We start from the raw sequence: 23,773 nt of genomic DNA on the forward strand, positions 1-23,773 counted from the left end.
CATTGTTAACATCTTTTGTTCTCTTGGGCTTCTGTGACTGATTGTTGCATGTCTGAGTAAGTGGAACCGATGTTTCAGCCTTTCTGATGTGGCTTTCTTCAGGGTATGCTGTGAGGTCTGCAGTTTGTCTTTATCTATATCTATATATATAGTGGGGGTTGAAATGGGTGGTTTCCTCAGGAAGGAAGGAGATTTCAGCGGGAAACTGAGACGGGAAAATTAATTGGTCAAAAATTTAAATTTTGGAGGGAAAATGTGTTGGTCACAATTTTAAATTCTGACAGGAATGAGGCTGGAAATTCATTGGGGTAGTTCTGTCTCTGGAGGGGGAGGAATTTCTGTAGGTCATATTCTAAAACTTTGGGAGAGGGGAAGAAAGACGTTTGGTCTCAGCACCAGTTCTTTTTGCACATTTCTGTTGAATGAGTGGTTGCCATGCTTTGTGTAGGATGAGCCCTTTGTCTCCATCGAAGTTATTAGGGTGTCTTGCTATCTATAATGCATCTTTGATTCTTCTTGGCCACCAATGATCTTCTTTCATCAAGATTTTTGTGACCTAATTGTATGACCAGTTGCCTTAGCATGAAGGGCTACAGCTGATTTTTCCGTGTTGCAGAGCTTTTGGTTTCTCTAATGCTCTTGCAGCCTTTCCTCTATGATGCATCTGGTTTCACAAGTGTACGATTAGCCATAGCTGCATGGGATTTCATACATTCCAGGAGCTTGGAGCAGAGGTAGCAGGCCTTTCACATGTGTGACTGTGGACGCTAGCTTCTATGGTGCACTGTAGGCTGTTTTGATGTTATTCTTTTTTAGCAGTTTTCCTATGTGACGTGGAAGTACTGTGAATTTTTTGATCCGTTGCTTGGTTGTTATTGATTTCACAGGTTAGGTTGTCCAGAAGTTTTAGGTCTTCAGAAGTGGCTCTTCTCTGTAGCTATTAACTAAGAATGTCTCCCAGAAGGTTTCCTTTTCTTTCTAAAGATTGTCCAGGTTGCAAACTTTGTTCATAGTGTACGTAGGACACCTCTTTTTCTGGCTGGATGGTGGTGGGACTCTGCATGTGAATAACGGCTGGTATGGGTGGGTATTTTGTATACTATTGGGCTCATTTTCAAAAGAGGACGACGCCCATCTTTCGACACAAATCGGAAGATGGGTGTCCTTCTCCCAGGGTCATCCAAATCGGTATAATCGAAAGCCAATTTTGGACATCCCCAACTGCTTTCTGTCGTAGGGATGGCCAAAGTTCAAGGGGGCGCATCGGAGGCGTAGTGAAGGCGGGACTTGGGCGTGCCTAACACATGGACACCCTTGACCCATAATGGAAAAAAAGGGCGTCCCTGACGAGCACTTGGACGAATTTACCTGGCACAAAAAGGTGCCCGAAATGACCAGATGACCACCGGAGAGAATCAGGGATGACCTCCCCTTACTCCCCCAGTGGTCAATAACCCCCTCCCACCCTCAAAAAACATCTGTAAAAATATTTTTTGCCAGCCTCTATGCCAGCCTCAGATGTCATACTCAGGTCCATCACAGCAGTTTTAGTGGGTGCAGTGCACTTCAGGTAGGCAGACCCAGGCCCACCCCCCTCCCTACCTGTTACATTTGTGGAGGAAACAGTGAGCCCTCCAAAACCCACCAGAAACCCACTGTACCTACATCTAGGTGCCCCGCTTCACCCATAAGGGCTATGGTAGTGGTGTACAGTTGTGGGTAGTGGGTTTTAGGGGGGGGGGGGTTGGGAGGCTCAGCAGACAAGGTAAGGGAGCTATGTTCCTTGGAGCATTTTATGAAGTCCTCTTAAGTGCCCCCTATGGTGCTCGGTTGGTGTCCTGGCATGTCAGGGGGACCAGTGCACTACAAATGCTGGCTCCTCCCACGACCAAAGGGCTTGCATTTGGTCATTTCTGAGATTGGGCATCCTCGGTTTCCATTATCGCCAAAAATCAGAAACGACCAAGTCTATGGACGACCATCTCTAAGGACGACCAAAATTTCAAGATTTGGGTGTCCCCGACCATATTATCGAAATGAAATATCTTGTTTCGATAATGGGGGTTCCCCGCCCCTCCATCGGGACATTTTGTGAGGACGACCTCAACAAAACTTGGCATCCCTTTTGATTATGCCACTCTATGTGACCCAGGCTTCTATCTGTCTGCATTCTGATCATTACATCCAGAAAGGAACGGCATATATAGGGGGTAATATTCAAGCAGCAGTGGTCAGCATTTTTTAAAATGCTGACAGGGCCAGCTGAGTCCTGGATATTCTGTGTTGGGCCATGTACAGGTCCCAGCACTGAATATATGGGACTAATTGTCTCACTGCTAGCCATCAGAGCTTATGCATGTCATGGCTGATATTCAGCTGGGGCCTGCATAAGACCCCCAGATTCTACAGCATACCCAAGATCCACAAACCAGGCATTCCACTGTGACCCACTGTAAGTGCAATCAACTCCCCAACTTGCCCCCCCCCAGCATTCTGTCTCATCCCCCAAAAAAAGAAATTTAACTGACTATTTAGCCTCGACACAGACTTCCTGATCAGTTTTGATGTGGTATCCCTCTTTACCAAAGTCTGTCTTGGTGGATGAAGCAGTCCAGATCATACACCAGAAGCTAATGTCAGTGACAGCTGCATAGCTAGCTTGTTTGCTACCCAGGATGAGTTGCCACTGTGCCCCCCCTCCAGCATGTCACCCCCCCCCCCAAGGCATGCCACACCTCCAAAGCGCATCACCCCCCTCTGAAGCACATCACCTCACCACCTTTCCTCCTAGCAAGGGGGTGTGCGGAGCAGGTGTGCGGCTATTGGCTCTGCTAGTCTCCTGCCCTGGAACAGGAAGTAACATCAGAGGGGAAAGGAGACTGGCAGAGCTGACAGCCATGCGCCTGCTCTGTGCACCCCCTTGCTGCATGCACCTGGGGCAGACCGCCCCCACCGCCTCGCCCTTGGTATGCTACTGGTCAGTGGACAGCTAATGGAATGGGCTAACCAAGCAGCATTCTGTTTACAGATAACTTTCTTCCACTACTGGGAAGAGTGCTATGTCCAAACAGAAGGAAGTCACGGTGTTGGGCTCCTTCCTCTCTCTGGTGGTAGCCAACATATTCATCAAGACTTTTGAATCTACCCTACTGGAGAGCGCCAAGCTTAACCCCAAACTGTGTATCTGCTATGTAGATGACACTTTTGTAATCTGGCTCCAAAGATGGAAAAACCTCTCTCCAAATGACTGCGTTATAAAGAAGTTTGGTTAGAAGAGTTTACAGCACACATAAGAATGCACAATTGTAAGTTTTTTTACATGCAAAGTGAAAGATTTTAATCTAAAACTGTGGGTGTATGGTTATACCAAGTACATCTGCATGACATTTTTTTTATCTTTACTACTGAATATACAGGATAAGGTAGCCATGTTTCAGCCAGTGTGATAGTACGATACCCTCTATCAAATTATGAACAGTGGTGGACTGTGTAACTCTGCTAATTTTTTTGCATTTGACACAATATTTATTACCAGATCAATAAAGTTATCTAGGTGATGTAAGAATGTTAGTTACTGTCTGAACAGGCAAAATGTTTACAAAATACTCCCAGCTTTTAAAACATAAACAGTGTGAGGTCAACACTGGAATGCAAGCATAGCAAGATATATTTATTGGCTTAGCAGGTGCACTGTGAACAGATCTGAACCAAACAGTACGCTGTTGTTCTCTAGAGCAATCATGAGACCTTTTCATAGGTAGCTATTATTGGATGGGAACTCTTCTGGGATATCTGTTATAGGGACAGAGTCATTGAGAACTGTGGGGTCACCAAATTTTCAAGAAATGTCTTGGTCAGCAAATTTCCAGTTCTGTCTGGTCAAGAGTCTTAGCTTCATTAATAGAATGCCATGCTAAGCAGAGCTGGAACAAGCTGTTTCTGCATCCTGGGGCAGATATTCACAATTACACCCTCTGCCTTCTTAAACAATAACAAAAAAAATTGAACTTACTTTAATTGTGAGGGTGGGTCATAGCTTGTGTGACCCACAAGGTGGGTCAGAGACTCCTGAGGAAAGGGAGAATAGAAATTAACCCCTTTATGTCTCCAGGGGGACTCTAGATTCCAGAGAGAAAGACAGAAAACTACAGAAGTATATGCTTACCTGCAGGCCTTTCAATGATGTTCTAGGAAAACACCTTCTAACAAGGCAAAACAAAAAGTCTTAGGGGAGGGGTAGGAGGCACATCCCAGAGGCAGAGCCACAAGGGGTCTCAGGGACCTGACACCCCTCCCCACACACACACTTTGGGTTCAGGCCCCCTCCAAAATTGCAGCACTAGTTGAATGACTGGTGGGGATGCCCAAGCCCCATCAGCCAAAGAGGTTCACTGCATGATGCCCTGCCTGTGCTGCCTGAGCAGCCAACGCCAGCACTTGTACGCATGCTCAGTTCATGTGCGTGAATTAAGCATGTGTGGGAGTGCCAGTGTCAGCGGATGAAGCACACTGCTGAATCTCCTGCTGCTCAGGCAACACAAGCAGGGACTGATGGGGCTTTGGTACCCCTGAGAGCAAAGGTATGATTTTTGTAGCATTGACAGGGTGGGATGGGGGAAGAAGGGTACTCCTTGGCCCTCTGAGTCCACACCTGAGCTCCCCATGGATTTCTGGCTGTGCCCTTGGGTGTATTCAACAGCTAAGTTGGGCAGAGTGCATAGCCTCTTGGGAGGTGTAGTGCTGAAGCTATTCTCTGTCCAGGTGAGAGAGCCAGCTCATTAGCTGTTGGCAGTTGCAGGAAGGTGTGGCTGGAGACACACACAGACTAAGCCAGCAGTGTATGAATGAGTCAGACAAAGGAAAAGAGGATTGTAGGTGCTGAGCATTGGAGCCGACTCTGTGGGTGCTGTGGGTGCTTGAGCACCCCCAATATTGAGAAAATTCCTTGTATGTGTCCAGGGAGGGGTTCTTTTCATTGGGCTTAGCACCCCCAATAATTTTGAAAAGTTGGCTCCTATGGTGCTGAGAATCCTGGAAGAAAAGGCATGGTTTGCAATGCCTGGAGAAAAGGGCTTTGAAGAAAAAGCCTTTAAAGATTCAGTTAATCAATACAGCCTAAAGACAGCCTAGACATAAAGGAGGGCCCAGGCGTAATGGTTTGCCCTAGGTTTGGGAAGTAAAGGAGGAATCCTTCTTGCTAGGGAAACTACGAGTGAAAGGAGTTCCTTTGACTGGGAAGATTTAGCCCAGGAATGGAAAAGGCTGAAGGAAAGCAGAATCTTTCTTCTATAGTGCTGTGAGTCCAGAGGGGGAGAGCATGGGAAAAGCCAGCAGGTATACAAAGCTTTTGAATTGATGGGCTGGTTGACGCTGATAGACAATTCATCCAGAGGGGGCTGGGACTTGGGGGTCACTGAATGGGAAGCCTGGGGGAATGAAAATAAGCTGTAAGGATGGATGCAGAGGTCTCAACAAATCACATTTGCCTTGTATTATATATTATACAAAGGAAAAGTGGTTTTGTCTGAATATCTTTTGATTGTTACATAACATGTTTCTCATTGGTTTGATTTACTTCCTAGAATGAAAGGGGAAGTTACATTAACTGATTAGCAGTTTGTTAAAGCCTTAATAAAAAGCCATTCTGTTTAATATCATTATATGCTGTGACATGAGGATTATTTGGTGAAAGTCTCATGTAAGGCTGGCTAAAGAGGATCCATGTACGTGGAGAACTCAATAGATCCCATGGGGCAGCAAACAGAGATAAAAGAAGTGGGAAAAGTAAAACAGGCTTGTCCAAAGAACTGGGACCAAACAAATAATAATAAAATCAACACAGTTTATTGAGTCATTTCTAAGGAAACATTAATAAACTGTGTTGATTTTATTATTATGTCTCATCCTGTCCTCACAATACAACACAAACAAACCCAATACCATAAATACCCCAGACTACACCCTTCCGGTCTCGGACAGCCTGAAAATTCTGGGAGTCACAATTGACCGAAATCTCACACTCGAAGAGCATGCGAAAAATGCAGCAAAGAAAATGTTCTTCTCAATGTGGAAACTTAAAAGAATCAAACCTTTCTTCCCAAGGGAAGTATTCCGCAGCCTAGTACAATCAATGGTGCTGAGTCATCTAGACTACTGCAATGCCATTTATGCCGGATGCAAAGAACAAATCATTAAGAAGCTTCAAACTGCTCAAAACACAGCAGCCAGACTCATATTTGGGAAAGCGAAATACGAAAGCGCCAAACCCCTAAGAGAAAAACTACAGTGGCTCCCATTAAAAGAACGAATTGCGTTCAAAGTTTGCACCCTTGCCCACAAAATCATTTACGGGGAAGCCCCAACCTATATGTCAGACCTTATAGACTTGCCTATAAGGAACGCAAAAAGATCATCACACACATTCCTCAATCTCCACTATCCTAACTGTAAAGGGCTAAAATATAAATCCACATACGCAACCAGTTTCTCATACATCTGCACACAGCTATGTAACGCACTACCGAAGGCCATAAAAACAACGCAAGACCTAACCATCTTCCGAAGGCTACTGAAAACAGATCTTTTCAAGAAGGCATACCATAAACATCCATCTTAAATACTAAATAATAACACTATACACGATCAATACAAAACCGAAATCTTATCACATGACTGATTAACCTCTTTGCTATTAATGATCAAGCACTACCACCTTAAACCTTATGTCGAATAGGGTCTCTCTATAGTCGATGACCTAATGTATGCTACAATCCAATTTATTACTCAGGAACCTTCATGCAATACCATAATATATTCTTCTTTACCATGTATGTATGCACATGGTATATATATATATATATACCATGATCTGTCCCATATGTTATGTTCCATGTATGTTACCATGTATGTATGCACCTTAACGCAATACCATTTGTAATTCTGTTACCCGGAAATGGCAACCACCATTACGGCAAATGTAAGCCACATTGAGCCTGCAAATTGGTGGGAAAATGTGGGATACAAATGCTACAAATAAATAAATAAATAAATTATTAATTATTTGTTTGGTCCCAGTTCTTTGGACAAGCCTGGTTTACTTTTCCCACTTCTTTTATCTCTCATGTAAGGCTGGGCCAGGATGGATCTGGCGGGCAAGAGAGTAACAGAGAAAGCTACAGTTCTTTCACAAAATCCTCCAAATCTGTGTGAGAAAGCATCCGGGACCATCATTGTGAGTGGGGTAGAGGTGATAGAGTGACCCCTATTGGTGACACTTGGAACACTAATACTGGTTCTTTGGGACCTGCCAAGGCCAGATAATCTGTCGTTGAAAGTGGGGACAAGGAAAGCCAACAGACCAGTGCTGTCTGTGGACAAAAATATTTGGGGTGACAATAATGTGATTACTGCAGCACTGTGAGATGACCGCTAGGGGTCATAGTGGCCATTTTGGATCCTGGCGCAAACCTGGGCAGCAGCAGAGGGGCTTCACTGCTGCCTAGCTACCACTGGACCACCATAGAGACCCCTGGTAGGACCTGAGGAGGGAATGCAGGTTATGAGGAGGGTCAGGCTGTCAGGAGCAGGGTTGATTCTCAGGAGGAGAGGCAGATTTAAAAGAGGGGAAATAGAAGGCCTATTGACAGTGGGGGGGGGGGGGGGGGGGGGGGGGTAGAATTGGGCTTCTAAATAGAAAGTTAGGGTGTCAGGAGTGGGATCGGGGTTTCGCACCAGTGCATTGTCAATGACAGCAGGCTGCACTTCCAGATTATCAGTAGGGCAGCTGAACCTTCCTCCTTCTTTTGAGGTGGAAGTAACTTCAGCTGTGCTAACAGTATTCCTGACAGCAAGCACACAGAAATGACCCAGATTCTAGTTGTCATAGCCAGCCAGTCCTCCATCTGCCCAGATCCTGTCCTGTTCCGCCTTAAGCAGCTAATGCAGGATTTTTATTGCAGTGGCTGCCTTTTTAACACAGGAGATAGTAGTGTGGGTGTGTGTTGCTGTCTACTGCATGGTAATCCCTGCACTGGATGCGTAATGCAGCTTAGTAAAAGGGCCTCTCTGTGTGCTTTGTTACAAAAGGTTATGTTCATTTAAAAGAAAAACTTAATGAAAAAGATATTTAAAAAAAAGGAAATGGTAAAATAACTCTTGCACAGTGTGGAGACAGACACCAGTTTATAGGGAGGATTAATTTAAAATGATTCCTTAACGCAAGTTTCTAATCATTTCCATAAATCTTATTCTCAACAGGCGCAAATGTGAACATACAAACAAATAATGAAATCGAAGAGACCCCATTGCACACGGCTGCACGCATGGGCATACCCGAGCTAGTGGCGTTTTACATTAACCAAGGAGCGGTGGTAGACAGTCTCAATGCCCATATGGAGACCCCACTGGCATGCGCATCTTACTGGGCCCTAAACCAAAAAGACCAAAAGTACAGTACTGTTCATCACATTATCTGCAGGATGCTACTAGACTACAAAGCAGAAGTTAACTCTAGAGATGAGGATTTTAAATCGCCACTGCACAAAGCTGCCTGGAACTGTGACCACACACTGCTGCATATGATGCTGGAGGAAGGGGCCGAAGCCAATATTATGGATGTCAATGGCTGTACCCCTATACAATACGTTATTAAAGTGACATCTGTGCGTCCTGCTGCCCAACCAGAAATCTGCTACCAGTTACTCTTAAATTATGGAGCTGCCCGCATATATCCTCCACAGTTTCATAAGGTAATGTATTTCCGCTACTTGTTCGCAAACAATAATTAACAGGCAGTCCAAAGAACTTATTTATGTATAACAGCCTCCTAAATGTGTAAAATCCAAAAAACACAAGCACAGACTGATTTAAAAAAAAAAAAAACTCCAAAGATGAAACGACCAATGATCAAAGTAAGGCTAAGAAAATAAAACAAAAATAAATGAAAAAGGTGAATTAAATTGAAAATCTTGGTGGGGGGTTTTAGAGCATTGAGGTGTGAAGTTCCCAGTACTTTGAGACAGTTTTCCAGTTTTTCGTGCCACCTGCATTGAGATTGATCAGCAGTGGCCTTCTTGGGAGTTGTCACAACAAAATTGTTTCATTTATGTGAGAGTAGTATAAGGGCAATATCTACAATATTTCCTGTGGAAGTTAAGACTAGAGGGAGTCTTCTAAGTTTCTAGAAAAGGTTAAAAACTTTGTTTGGAGCAGACCTTGCTCTATTTTGTACCTAGTACATGGTCTAAGATTTTCCCTGTTCAGCATTTGTCATTTTTTTTTTAGTTCCCAGCAGTGGTGTGCTGGTAAATGTTTAACAACAGGCTCTCTCCCTGGTCCCCCTCTGCGCCCCCCCCCCCCGGTCACCCTCTGCACCCCCCTGGCCCCCCTCTGCACCCCCCCCAAATTGCAGAGCTGGCTATGGCCGGGGAGAGAGCCTGGGGTGGGGGGTGGCAATGCATTCCTCCAGGAAAAAAAATTAAATGATCCCAGGTTCCAATCTAATTCATGTTTAATGTGCGATAAAATGCCGTAAATAAATATAAACTTTTAATGTTGAGCACCTGATTCTCAAAGTGAACATATTCTAAACACTATAATGAAAATAAAATGATTTTTTTTTCTACCTTTGTTGTCTGGTGACTGTTTTTCTGATCATGCTGGCCCAGTATCCGATTCTGCCTCTATCTGTCCTCTTAACTCTGTTTCCAGGGCTTCCTTTCCATTTATTTCTTTCCTTTCCTCCTTTCTTCTTGATTTCTGGTCCTCAGCTTCTGCCTATTTTCTTCATCCATGTGCAGTTTTTCTCCTCTCTTCCTTTTCCCTCATCTCATCTCCTTCCTCACTCTTCTCTCCCCTCCATCCATGTCCAGCATTTCTTCTCTCTCCCCTCCTCTCCCCTGCCCTGCATGCACCCATGTCCAGCAGTGACCCTCCTTTCCCCTGCCCTGCATGCACCCATGTCCAGCAGTGACCCTCCTCTCCCCTGCCCTGCTTGATGCACCCATGTCCAGCAGTGACCCTCCTCTCCCTGTCCTCCATCCACCCATGTCCAGCAGTGACCCTCCTTTCCCCTGTCCTCCATCCACCCATGTCCAGCAGTGACCCTCCTCTCCCCTGCCCTGCATGCACCCATACCCAGTGACCCTCCTCTCCCCTGCCCTCCATCCACCCATGTCCAGCGTGACTCTTAGTTCTCTCCCCTCCATCCACTCATGCCCAGGGACTCCCTTCTCTCCCCTGCCACCCCTCCCGAAATGTTCACCGGCGACTTCTCCCTCCCTCCCTCCGGGTCCGTCCCGTCTCTCGCTGACCTGACTCTTCTAATTCTTCAGCGGGGCAGGCAGTCTTGCCTGCCCGCTACCAGCGCTGACTCTCCCCTGCCGGTTCGCGCTTCAAAATGGCCGCCGAGACTTCAGTAGAAGTCTCGCGAGGCCGCCTCTGGAAGTCTCGGCGGCCATTTTTCAAGCGCAAACCGGCAGGGGAGAGTCAGCGCTGGTAGTGGGCAGGCAAGACTGCCTGCCCCGCCGAAGAATTAAGAGTCAGGTGATGGTCGGTTACAGTGAGGGATCGGGCGGGCGATTGATCGATCGATCGGGCGGGTGGGAGGGAGGGAGGGAGGAGAGCCGGCTCGCAGTAGGAAACAACCGGCTCGCAAGTCGGTACAAAATGTAACAACCAGCTCTTGCGAGCCGGTGCGAGCCGGCTCCAGCACACCACTGGTTCCCAGCTCTCAGCGGCAGAGCATTTTTTAATATTCATGTGATGCAGATTCATATGGTTTAGATTGTTAGTTTTTACTTCACTACCGTTTTTTCTGCATTTTATAGTATGGATAACCTCGAGTAGAGCAGTTTGTCCAGTTTTTTTTGCATACACGTTTTCACGGATTTTATCTCAAACACTTGTGTAAACAACTCCAATACACTAATACTAGGCGACATAAACCTTCACCTAGAAGGCACCCACTCAGCTAATGCGTGTGACTGCAAAGACTTTCTACAGTCTTAGGATCTCACATGGCCTCACATGCAAGCTACCCATACCAAGGGACATACACTGGACCTCTTATCACACAAATTGTCCACAGATCATAACCTATCAATAACAGATATCAAATGGTCAGAAGCACCTTGGACCGATCACTACAAACTGAACCTATCCCTAAATTGGCGAAAGAAGGGCTCAAATCGTACACCAGAACAAACAACTTACACTTTCTCTCTTCCCCTCCTCTTCCTGTTTTAAAAGTAGTGCTATATCACATCTCTTTCTATGGCCTATTAGCTCCCCTCTTCTTGTGCTGAGAACCAATAGACAGCAGGAGTAGAAAAAAGCAGCAACATAGGCGAAAGAAGCACTTCCTCTCATACTGCCATGCCTGCTCCAGATCTATTGTAGGGCCACAGTGGCAGTACTTTTAGAGGAATCAGAGAGCTTCATGACAACTATCATGGAGCTGGCTCTACAAGTCCAGAGACTCTGGATCAAACTCAGAAAGATGTCAGGTATGATGCTAGATTTTGTTTGCTATAAGCCTTTGAAAAACTGAAAATGTTATCATGACATACATTAGTGGAGCTCAGCTGCTCTCCTTGAAGCCCCCAGATATGTCTGGTGTTCAGGTTAACAAAAATATGCTAGCTTGACATATTAGAATATCCATTGTAGAAATACTGAAAACGTGAACTCTTAGAGGTCCTAGAAGGCTGGAGCTGAGGACAGGTCATGCATCTGACTGGATCCAGCTCAAGACTAGGTCTTTTCTACAGAGGCCTTTGGAAGCTTAGTGTTAAATCACACCATCAGAAATTTTATGCTGCCTCCTTCTTTCTAGGTGTTAGAAGCATGCCACTCCAATCCAAAAGCAGTGGAAGTTATTGCTAATGCATATGAACATGTCAAGGCAACGTCAAAATGGACAGCAGCAATACCTGAAGATGTACTAAAGGTAACATATTTCTTATTTCTTAAAACTTTAAGTCACAAGTTTTCAACCCAGTCCTCAAGGCATACCTAGGATTTTAGGAATTCAATGGGCATATCCTGAAAATCTTGACTGGCTGGGTGCGTCCCAAGGACTGGGATGAAAACCCCTGCTCTCTAAGTCTTATAAATGGATTTTATGCAGTAATCACTTTTCCATTTACACATCATACATAAAACTAAACACACAGGTGACAGATGCTGATGTGTTAAGAGATATTTAGACAGATTTCAGATAGTATATGGTGAGGGGAATTCAAGCATCCAGATCAGGATATGGAGAATTCCCATTATGTTTTACAAGAAGCTCTACCAAACATAAAGCCTGTTGTAAAATAGGTGCAGGATTTGAATGTGTAAGCCTCTCCACATACAGTGAGAGAAGTGATTTTAGAGAGCTACCAATGGGGAAAAAGCATTTGAAATAAGTCTCTGCCTCAAACTGTATATTGGAGTAACTTTGTAAAATCACTTCTCCTGCTTTAAAGGGCCCTGATCCCTGCATAGGTACCCTGCAGCATAAACTGCCCCCCCCCAAGCCAGCATGAACCACTATAGGTCTCAGTGACCACTAGGATCATTGACAACAGGAGTGAATGGGCATTGCATCAGCTTCACTAGACAGGGTTCATGCTGCCTCATAAGGGTTGCCTTGGGTGGGATTCATGCTAGCTTTGGGGAGGAGGAGGGTTTGCCATGGGGAAGGGAGGTTTCATGCTAGCTTCTGGGATTGCCATAGAGATGTGTGATTCTGCAGGGGAGGGAATTGGAGTTCTTGGGAGGGGTCAGGGATGAAGTGGGAGTTACAGGCTTTGGGGAGGTGATCATGGGGGTCGGGGCAGACATCAACATTTACAGCTGCTTCTTATAGCAGATATTTATATGTGCCTCGGCATAGCTGTAAATGCCAACATCTATCTTTTGCCATACAGACATGGATTCCCAGAGTGAAATGTGGAATCCATGTCTGTATTGTAGGCCTGCATAGGACACTCCCTCTCCCACCCTACTCATGCCCCCTTGATATTTAAACTTAATAAGATGCCCCACATGTAAATGGTCCTTGTTGGGAAATTCAAATTACAAGTAATTGATGTGTTCTTACAGGCGGGGACTCAACCTTCAAACCAAACCAAACACCCAATGCTCACATGATTTCTTTTAGTATCTTTATTGATGAAAAATGTTCATATTGTCACCAGGGGCGTATCTGCGTGGGGCCACAGGGGCCTGGGCCCCCGCAGATTTCGCCCTGGCCCCCCTCCCCGCCGTCAACCCTCCCCCGCTGCTTACTTTTGCTGGCGGGGGGCCCCAACCCCCGCCAGCCGAGGTCCAACCCGCAATCTCCATATTTCGTCTTCCTCCGTGGCCATGTGCTTCAAGGAAGTAACGCTGCAGTGCTGATTGGTTGAATCCAGTTCGGCGTCTGACGTCGCAGCGACGTCAGACGCCAAACTGGATTCAACCAATCAGCACTGCAGCGTTACTTCCTTGAAGCACATGGCCACGGAGGAAGACGAAATATGGAGATTGCGGGTCGGACCTCGGCTGGTGGGGGTTGGGGCCCCCCGCCAGCAAAAGTAAGCAACGGGGGAGGGTTGACGGCGGGGAGGGGGTGGAGAGAGGCGGCGGCGGGGGGGGGGGAGGGAGGCAAAAATGTGCCCCCCCTCTCTGGCTCTGGCCCCCCCTACCGCCGGATTCCAGATACGCCCCTGATTGTCACAGACCGACCGACAAGACCCTGTTTCAAAACTGCATCAGGGCAGTCCGTATAAACTCTTGTCCATCATTTCTTTCATGATCATCTTAATTTTTTTTTTTTGGTACATTTGTACCCTGCGCTTTCCCACTCATGGCAGGCTCAATGCGGCTTACATATTATATACAGGTACTTATTTGTACCTGGGGCAATGGAGGGTTAAGTGACTTGCCCAGAGTCACAAGGAGCTGCCTGTGCCTGAAGTGGGAATCAAACTCAGTTCTTCAGGAACCAAAGTCCACCACCCTAACCACTAGGCCACTTCTCCACTATGGACAAAAGTTTATATGGACTAGGACAATAAAGAGTCTGGACGTGGGCGCACTGCCACAGCTTTGACAATCAGTAGTTATGCTATGGAAATATATGCTTGAAATTTTGAGAATTCCATTTGAATCCTTACCTTCTGTGATATCTCTGCTAAATATTATTGACTGTGAGTCATCTATTTTACCAGATTTTTGCATCAAAGATCAATAGACCCCTGAAGCAGGCGCTGTTTAGTGCCGAAACACGGCCCGTGTCGGGTCATCAATAAAGAACCTTTATTGCCCCAGTCTTGAAGGCCCAGTGTTGCTATTTTTTTGTCTGTCTACTTTTTCTGCAGCCATATGGTAACCCTACTCGCATTGCTCTTGAAGAATTTTGGTCTATTCATCCATACAGAACTGTTTTAACTCTATGGAATTTGGGAGTCTCTGTGCCTGAACAGCTTGCATCAGGTCTCATCTGTGTTGTAGCCAGCAGAGGCCTTGAGGGCCTGCCCTCCCCCCACTTTGGGCTCAGGCCACCTCCAAAATTGTAGTAGCCAATACATGGCTGGCTGGAGTGCTCAAATCCTGTCAGCCGAAGAGATTCGCTGCCAGAGCCCTGCCCATGCTGCCTGAGCAGCAAGAAGTTGGCAAGGTGCTCTAGATGCCAATAACTGTACTTCTGCACATGCTCAGTTCATATATTTGAATTGAGCATGTGGAGTAGTGCTGTTGTCAGAGGCTGGAGCAGCCTGCCTGCTTTCCTGCTTCTCAGGCATCAAGTGCAGGGCTCCAGCAGCGAAACTTTGGCTGGCGGGGCTTAAGTAATCCCTGCCAGCAAAGGTATGATCTGGGGATGCAGCAGTGGCAACTGCGGCAGCGGGGAGGAGGGAGAACTGAGAGGAAATGCTTGACCCCTCCCCTAGTCCACTCCTGCGCACTCAAAAATACACTGCGTAAAACATGCAGCTGAAAACGTCAGCAAGATATTCCTGTAGTAGCATCTAGACATTCCTGTGATGTGCAAGACATCTGTATATAGCTCTGCACGTGAAAGAACATCCCAGACAGAGTAAACATGTCCCTCAGGAGGGTGCCGGATTACTGTTTCCAAGAGACACAGTTCCTGGTGCATCTGTGCCTGTGGCACAGGAGGCTCCTATTCAAGTATCACCACCACTTGTTCCCCAGAAATGTCTACCTGCGAGCCTGGAGACACATAAGAGTCTTCCTGGCAAGGTAAGTGTCCAGCATTGCCTCCAGAAGCACAGAAGCAGTCATGTACTGTACATTGGAAGCAATACATGTTTTTGCTGTCTCAACAATGCAGTATGTTGCAGTATATCCCAGTCAGCATTAATCATGTGACACCATTAAAAATGTGACATCAGATAAATAAGGAATTGAGAGAAAAAATGGCATTACTGAAATCTGAATGTATGCCACATCCCAAGTCCACAAATTATGCCTCCCCCCCACCACAACCATACCAAGCCATAATGAGGGACTCCACAGACCTATACCGCTTTCCCCCTTATCCTGGCCCCCCACCTTCATAGTGCTTGGACTGTTAGCAGCGGCTCTCTAAAGTACAATCTGATGGCTACATGCACACCATCTTTACCCCACTTCCCATCCGCACATCCCTGCACATGCTGCACAGAAAGGCCACCATGGAACCCCCTGTCCCTATGGCCACCTCAGTTCACATACCACCTGTGTCTATGTAATGCATCCCCCCTCCCCGGCCCCACCTCCCCATCTGCCTGCTACCATCTGTCACAGCCTATGTGATGAGCATTGCACAACTGGTATGAAAACATAATAATGTAGGGGAAGGCATGAAGGTCTGTCATCTGAACCCTGTCTGTACTAACTTATGTGTAACTTTGTAAGTCTAAGTGTTTTAAACATGAGACCCTGGGTTTTCATTTTAATGTTCACTCTGTACTGTCTTCTGAAAACTAAAATCATTAAATTAAATGAAGTATTATATATAGCCCCCTGATCTGTGGTCTGTTATTGGGTATGGATCTTCTGTGGGGGAGATAAAATTGCCCTGGCGAGGGTTCCTGGGGTCAGGACCAGAAAGTCTGAAAAGTTGTTGGCACTTGGAATCAGTCTCTCTACTCACTTCCAAAAAAATACAGTCCAGTGCAGGGATTGTTCACTTTATTTCCTTAAAGGCACAGGGGCTGATATTCAGACCATGGGAGAAAGTCTGGTTAGCTCCCATGGTTGACGGTCAGTCCCGTTATTCAAGGCTGTGCCATTTTCGGTGACCGGCATTGAATACCCAGTTTATTTTTGGCCAATTTAAACATAACTGGCTGTTAATGTTCAGAGATAGCCAGTTAGTTTAAACTGGCCAAAGATATTCTAGCTACTTGCGGCATAATGTGGCCACTTACAATAGCTGGCTATGTTCTGTATATTCATGGATAGTTGGCTATGGCTATATTGTGCAATACAGCCATTTATCTCCTAGCAGCTAATTGGGAATATTCAGTGACAGATAGCCATCTATCTCCCGTTGAGTATTGCTGGATAGCCGGTTAAATGCCATTTAACCAAACAGGTGCCATTCCTGCTGGTTAAATGGTTTTGAATATCAGGGGGAGAAGTGGAAAGCTGATAAGGGTGTAAGTAGTATAGTTACATAGCTTTTGTAAAATCTAATTTGTATATTTCTGACAGGTGACCACATCCACGTTTGGTTGTGTGAGCATTGGGGATCCACCTTAGCCCTGCCCACTCCCCGCCCAAGCCACATCCTTCCTGCCCATGCCCTGGGCCTTTTGATGTTAACATTGAACGTGACATCATGACTCCTCCCTAAACCCGCCCATCATCATTTGCTCCAAGGCATGTGTGTCAGCTAACTGCTCATTTGGTCTAGGAGACTCCACTAGTGATTAAAGAGGCAACTGTGCTTACCTACACCACCTCAAATATTTTAAAAAAGTCTTGTTTCACTCAGCTCCTTAATTGGCTCCTGTAATACATGTATTTTTGTGAAAACCAGCACTTACACCTTTAGCCCCATATGGGTTGCAAGATATGCACTTACAAGTGTTGCTGTCAGCACAAACACGGATAATGCCCTATGTGATACTGCTCTATTTTATCTATTTCTTCATTAAAAGATTTATAGCCTGTTTGTTCACAGTACTGGATGGGTAACAAATTCATATACATAATTCTAAAAACATAAAACACAACCAGGATAGCAAGACTCCTCTCTCCCTCACCTCCATCACCCCTGATCCCACCCTACAATGTGTAGGTTTGTGAAATCGATGCTTTTTGGAGGCATATGTGCTGGTGTCTTGTATATATTTTACAAAAGGTTCCACGTTAAATATAATCTTTTATAAAAATACTCAGGGAACTGTGAACCTAGATGTCCCAATTCCTACTTTGACATCCTAGGTAAGAAGTACTTCACATGCCCTGCTAAAGGTTATATTGAGAGTCTCTCTGACAGAGAGACCTGTATCAATGTTTCAGTAGTTAAAGCGCTATATGGAGGAGATTCCTCTTCTCTCCCTCCACCCAATTATTTGTACAGGTTGCTAGGATTAAAGTCAATCCTAGTTGTCCAGATCTAGTCGGTTATTTTCAGTTTATGATGATTTATTTGCTTTCTTCTGTTACAGAGGTACTGGAAATTTTATGAATCTCTCTTCATAGCTTGCAGTAACTCTCCAAGGTCGCTCATGCATCTAGCCAGGTGTGCTGTTCGAGTAACATTGTCCAGGAGGTGCCATCAAGCTATCCCTCTGCTTTTATTACCACCACAGTTAAAGAAATATCTGCTTCTGGAACCAGAAGGAATAATCTACTGACTTATAGACAATGAAAAAGAATCCAATGTCAGCACTCTTCTAGGGGAAATTCATACCTGTTCACGTCATCTGGAACATGTCTTCTTTTCAATGACATACCTATGAACCTCCTGAGTCTGAATGTGATTTAGGATGAATTTTGATATTTATGTGTTGACTTGAGAATTCATATCTGTTGTCCTTGTTTTTACTTTTGGTTTTAGGTTAATGTTAGTTTTGACATTTTTTTTTTTAGTATTGCTGAGTTATTTTAATTTATTTATTATTTCTTAATTGTTTTTATTTATATACAGTGTGTTGTTTTGGAACCCTCCAAGATTTGAATATAGAGCAGGATACAAATAGTTTAAATAAAGAACAGAGAGCTTAGAGGAGTGAGTGTGGACTGAGTTTTCGGACCCTCTGTCACTGCCACTGATTGCCCGAGTATCCTAGGCTAGAGCCTAAGGGGGTCTTTTACCAAGGCACACTAGCATTTTTAGTGCAAGCTAATATTTAGGGTGCGCTAAACGTTAGCGATGTCCCTAATGTTTAGAACACCCTAAATATTAGCATGTGCTAAAGACACTAGAGTGATTTAGTAAAAGACCCCCTTAGTTAGGTATGTGTTTTAGCTGTTCATGTGAAAAAGAATTTGCTAGAGACAGATTTGGTGGCAGACACTTCACTTCCATCCTTGCAGGGATACAAATTCAATCAAAAATTTTAGTTGATCAATTTATTGTAAAGCCTGTATGGTGTGATGCAATCTGTAATGAGTTCTCTGGGTTTGGGAAAGGAGATCTAAGTCCTTGGGAGAGCTCTCAGAAATAGAGCAGCTAAAATTTAGTAGAGAAGCAGAGAATAAAACTGTGAAATTAACAGTGGTAACTTTCTTAAAAAATATATATAAAAACAGGTCAGGACCAGAAATGGCCTTCAGCTTCCAATCCAGCTATAATGGGGAAAAGGAAACAAATTAAAAAAAGGTTCCAGGTCAATGGCCTAGCAGAAAATCAGCACTGGACATTAGGGTTTTTGGCAAATATAGTAGAGTTAGGAATCACTCTGTAAGTAGAGGCACATTTTTCTGCAGGTAGGTGCATTAACACAAACATGACAGGTTTTAGTAGTACCCCCAGGGGTGTAGCTACGGGTGGGCCTGGGTGGGCCCAGGCCCACCCAATCATGGCTGAGGCCCACCCAGTTCTGCCTGATCCTCCAATCAATTCTGTCTTAGGCTTAAGAAAATTGCCAGGGCTGCAGCCTCATTGGCTCTGCTCACAGCCACACATGCAGTCGGCACACAGCAAAAAAAAAAAACAGGAGCTCTCCACCTGCCCTTGCCTTACCCCCGTTCCCCGCAGCATGCAGACCAGTGTTACAAGGAAATTTCTGCCGCCAGTGTTGCAACTCGGCTGGAGGAGATGTGCTGGAGACAGCTCCAGAGCTGTTTGTTATTTTTTAAAGAATTTTGGGAGCCGGTTGTTAAACTTTAACAACTGGCTCCCAACATTTGGGCTGGGGTGGCTCAGGTCCCTTCCTGGCAGCGTCAGCTCCAGCTGCCCTGTGGTGGGGACGTCTCACTCCGAATCCGACCCTCACAGCAAAACAAAAAACAGCATGAAACTATGTGTGGGGCTGTAGCCCTGCACACGCTGCTGCCGGCTCCCTTCCTCCTCCCTCTCCAAAACGGGAAGTTAAATCCTGAGGGGAGGGAGGAGGAAGGAAGCCGGCAGCAGCGTGTGCAGGGCTACGGTCCCCCCGCACATGGTTTCATATTGTTTTTTGTTTTGCCTGCTACAAGCAAGATTGTAGCTCAAGGTTCTTGCTTCAGCCTTCAGGCCACGGAAGTACCAGCCCGGGACTCGGAAGCCAGCAACAGTGAATGCAGGGCTGCAGCTCAAAGAGGTTAGATATGTTAAGCACACACCCTGCTTTCAAAAGGGAAGAGGTTCCAAGTTATTCCAGAAATGGTCTGGGGCTATATTTTGTGTAGGCTGGGTCTGTTGTCAACCTCAGGTTTTGAAAAAGCATGCCTGAGTATTTGATTAGGGAGCTCTCTTTTACAACCTGTATAGAAACATTCTTTGATAAATATCCCGGGGCAATTGCACTGCTAGTTACAATAGAGTACTGTTTGTTTTCTTGCAGCTTTCAGAAGCTTGCCTGCCATGACTGCTTTGTGTGTTTCATCACTTGGGATATACCTCCTACTGATTCCTCAGAGGTTTGTCTCTTTCCCCTACCTGGCACAGCCATGGTCCCAAACAAAGCAAACAGTCCTTTGAGCTGCTGCTCCATGTTGTCGTTCTTTAATGTTGGTAGCATGTTTATTTAATCTCACTTATATGTTCAAACATGCCAGCTTTTCATAGGTAGAGTAGTAAATTGTTATAAATCGTAATTAGTGTGTCATTTGGAGGAGGGGCTGGTTATAGGGACACTCTAGCACGTATTGTGTTCATGCAGAGATTTTTTTCCTCCTGGAAAGAGCCACTAAAACAGATATCATATTATCATAAATGTATTACAAATATCTGTTTTTCTATTAAGTATATATGTGGGCAGACTACTTAGAAATCCATCATACATAGTGCCCACCCATATTAGCTCCAGGCCCACCCAAAATGTCAGGTCTGGCTACGCCACTGAGTACCCCATGTACCACAGAATGCTAAATGAACCCTCCAGTTCCTAATCTCAGAGTGAGTACACTCAAAAACTCCCTAATGTTAAGATATGGATGAAATAATTTCCGTGGAGGTGTATTTTCCAAAGCACTTAGACTTACAAAGTTACGTGGAGGGGCATTTTCGATATGACATCTAAGTCCAACTTTGGACATTTTGCTCAAAACGCCGAAAACTTAAGTGGTGAATATAGCCATTTTCAAAACAGAAAAATGTATTTTTTTTTAAATGGCTATTTGCTAGATGATTTTGTGCTCTGTGCATTTATCTTTATGGTCCATTTTCGAAAAAAAAAAAAACACACCCAAGTGAAAAACGCACAAAATCAAGCCATTAGGATGCAGCAGGAACCAGCATTCTTAGTAGACTGGCCACAAAGACATCCCAGGAGAGCAGTGGGGCACCCTAGGGGGCACTGCAGTGGACTTCAAATAAATGTTCCCAGGTACACAGCTCACCATTGCTTCCTTACCTTGTCTGCTGAGCCCTTCCCAAACCCACTACCCCTGACTGTACACCACTACAATAGCCCTTAAGGGTGAATTGAGCACATCTATGTGGGTAGAGTGGGTTTATGGTGAGTTTTGGAGGGCTCACAGTTTCTACCACAAGTGTAACAGGTAGGGGGAGGTATGGGCCTGGGTCCACCTGTATGCAGTGCACTGCACCCACCACTACACTACTCCAAAGACCTGCAAGCTGCTCTAATGGACTTGAGTATTACATCTGAGGCTGGCAAGCCATGTTTTTAATCACATTTTTGGGGGTGGGCGGGGGTCAGTAACCATTGGGGGAGTAAGGGGAGGTCATCCCTGATTCCCTCCAGTGGTCATCTTTTTGTGCCTTATTTGTTATAAAAACAGGTCTAGCTCAAAACATCTTCGTTTTAGTCCTGGATGGTTTTGTTTTGTTCCATTATGGGAGAAAAATGTCCAAGTGTTAGGAACTCCGAGATCCCGCTCTCAACACAACCCTGACACGCCCCCTTGTGATTTGAACACACTTCTGATGTACTTTATAGAAAAGTCTAAGAATTGGTTTCAAAAATACCAATTTGGATGTTTTTGTGAGAAAAACGTCAATGCAGATTTAAGCCACTTTTTGGATGGTTTTCTCTTTTGAAAATGAACTCTATAGTAACCTATGGAACTTTGTAAGCCTAAGTGCTTTGAAAATGAGCCCCCTAGTCTCTCCAAACTTAGTAACTGCTGTTAGCTGTGACTCTTTCTTTGCAATAGGGTAATCTTATTCAGTAGATGTTGGCGGATAAGGATCATGTGCTCCAGTCATCACCACAGACCTGCAAACAAAGCTAAAAGGAAAACAATCCTTCCACAGCTGGTCACAAAACACAAAGAAAGTAAAAGGCACCAAGACAAGTTCTCAGGGTAGCCAATCAGGCTCAGTTTATTCAAAATAGTCAAATGATATGTTCATAAAACAGTCTTAAGATTTCATATACAGGATGCGCTTGACATTCAAATCTCAACACAGGCTGTATTTCAGCAGAAAAAGCCTTCATCAGGAATCCTGTTAAAGCTGCACCCGGCAAACTGCAGTATAGTGTAAGCTGAGTCAAGAACCAGACACTCTTAAGCTAATAAAGCTGCAAACCTGATGAAATATCAAATGGCATCCTCTTCTGTGAAAACCGAGCCTGAAGAAATATTGAGTGGTGTCACTTGATATTAAAAAAAAAGATTTAGAAAATTCAGCTTTAGACCATATGTTTTTAGTTAACAACAAGTAGTCCTAAATTTGTCCTAAATTTTAGCAAGTTCACCAACTGAGATCCACTGTCGGGGCAAGCTCTATCCAAAAACATGTACACCAAACACACCTTGAAATCTATCCAGGCCTTCACAGGCAGCCAGTACAACGCATCTAACAAAGGAGTTACATGATCCATCCGAGTTTTCAGAAATATTAGCCTTGCAGATGAATTCTGAATCATTTGGATTTTAGAAAGTAGCTTAGAAGACAAACCCAGGTAGAGCGAATTTCCATAATCCAATAATGATAAAATTGCTAATTGCACAATTATCCTAAAGTGATCCTGTAAGAAATAAGATCTCAACAAACGTAATTGTTTCAGTTTTAAGTAAGCACTTCTAATTAATCCATTGATCTGTGGCTCCATGGTTAATAAAGAATCCAGAACTACTCCTAAGACTTAGGGTGTTCTTTCTACATTAAATTGGAACCCATCATCACCTGAGGAATATTAACTAATGCGAACCATAATATCTTTGTCTTATCAGCATTGAATTTCAGTTTAACTTTAACAGACCAGTCTTTAATCCTATTTATACAGCTATTGAGCTTAGAAAAAATAGAATTTAAACCCTGACCAGCAGGAATCAGGAAAAAAATTCTGTCTGCATAAGACAGCATGAGCTCACCAAGATTCAACAATATTCGTCCAAGAGAGCTCATGTACAAATTATACAGGAGTGGAGAGATGGGGAAAACCTTGAGGAACACCAAAAGGAGATTCCCATGAAGGAGAATAGCTGCCTTCCTTCAAAACTAGATACTGTCTGTTCTTCAGAAACGATTCAAACCAATCAACTACAAAGCTGCTAAAGCCAAGTTCAGATAACAAACAATAAAATTTCAAGACTGGCAGTATGAAAGGTGGCAGAGATGTCAAATTGTAACAAACCATCTTTCCACCACTGCACAAAACACATCTTACCTTCGATTTTAGAAGCAACAGTAGGGTCTCTGTACTGTGAAAAGATTGAAACCTATGTTGAGAACTGTGTAGAAGATCATATTTTTCTATATAACTTGTTAACTGAGAACCAACAACAAACTCAATCAGTTTAGCAAGAAATGGAATGTTTACAATAGGTCCAAAATTAGAAATGTGGTTAAATCTCCAGCAAGCTCTTTTGGTGTAAGTGTGAAAATTATATCCCCATATCTCTGGGAAATCATCCTAGTTTCAGTGCAGAATTAACAAATAAAGCAAGCCATTTCAGTACCTCAGAAGAAGGATCCATCAATAGATGAGAAGGAATTACATCTAATGGACATCCAGATCTAAACAACCTGTTCACTATGGGGGTCTTTTACTAAGGTGCACTTGTGTTTTTAGCTCATGCCAAAAATCAGCTGGCGCTAAATGCTGAAATGCCCATTATATTCCTATGTAAAAGACCCTTTAATGGACTTAAGGAAGACTGAGAAACAGGTTCAAATGTGGTCCACAGTCTATCAGTTGGAATATTCGCAAGAATAACTTTATCCAAATTT

General features: G+C 44.5%; 1 protein-coding gene across 1 annotated transcript in view; it reads left to right on the plus strand.

Moving 5' to 3' along the window:
- The window catches only part of ASB4 (ankyrin repeat and SOCS box containing 4), a 47,236-nt gene extending 28,287 nt beyond the window's left edge, over nucleotides 1-18,949 (plus strand). The window contains exons 3-5 of the mRNA XM_030200726.1: nucleotides 8,257-8,747; nucleotides 11,834-11,947; nucleotides 17,652-18,949. Of these exons, the coding sequence (XP_030056586.1) occupies nucleotides 8,257-8,747; nucleotides 11,834-11,947; nucleotides 17,652-17,840 (794 nt within the window). The 3' untranslated portion in view covers nucleotides 17,841-18,949. The remainder of the gene's footprint in view (nucleotides 1-8,256; nucleotides 8,748-11,833; nucleotides 11,948-17,651) is intronic.
- The last annotated feature ends 4,824 nt before the right edge of the window (nucleotides 18,950-23,773 follow it).

The sequence above is a fragment of the Microcaecilia unicolor genome, chromosome 1, assembly GCF_901765095.1.
Source record: "Microcaecilia unicolor chromosome 1, aMicUni1.1, whole genome shotgun sequence".
In the NCBI taxonomy this organism is placed as follows: domain Eukaryota; kingdom Metazoa; phylum Chordata; class Amphibia; order Gymnophiona; family Siphonopidae; genus Microcaecilia; species Microcaecilia unicolor.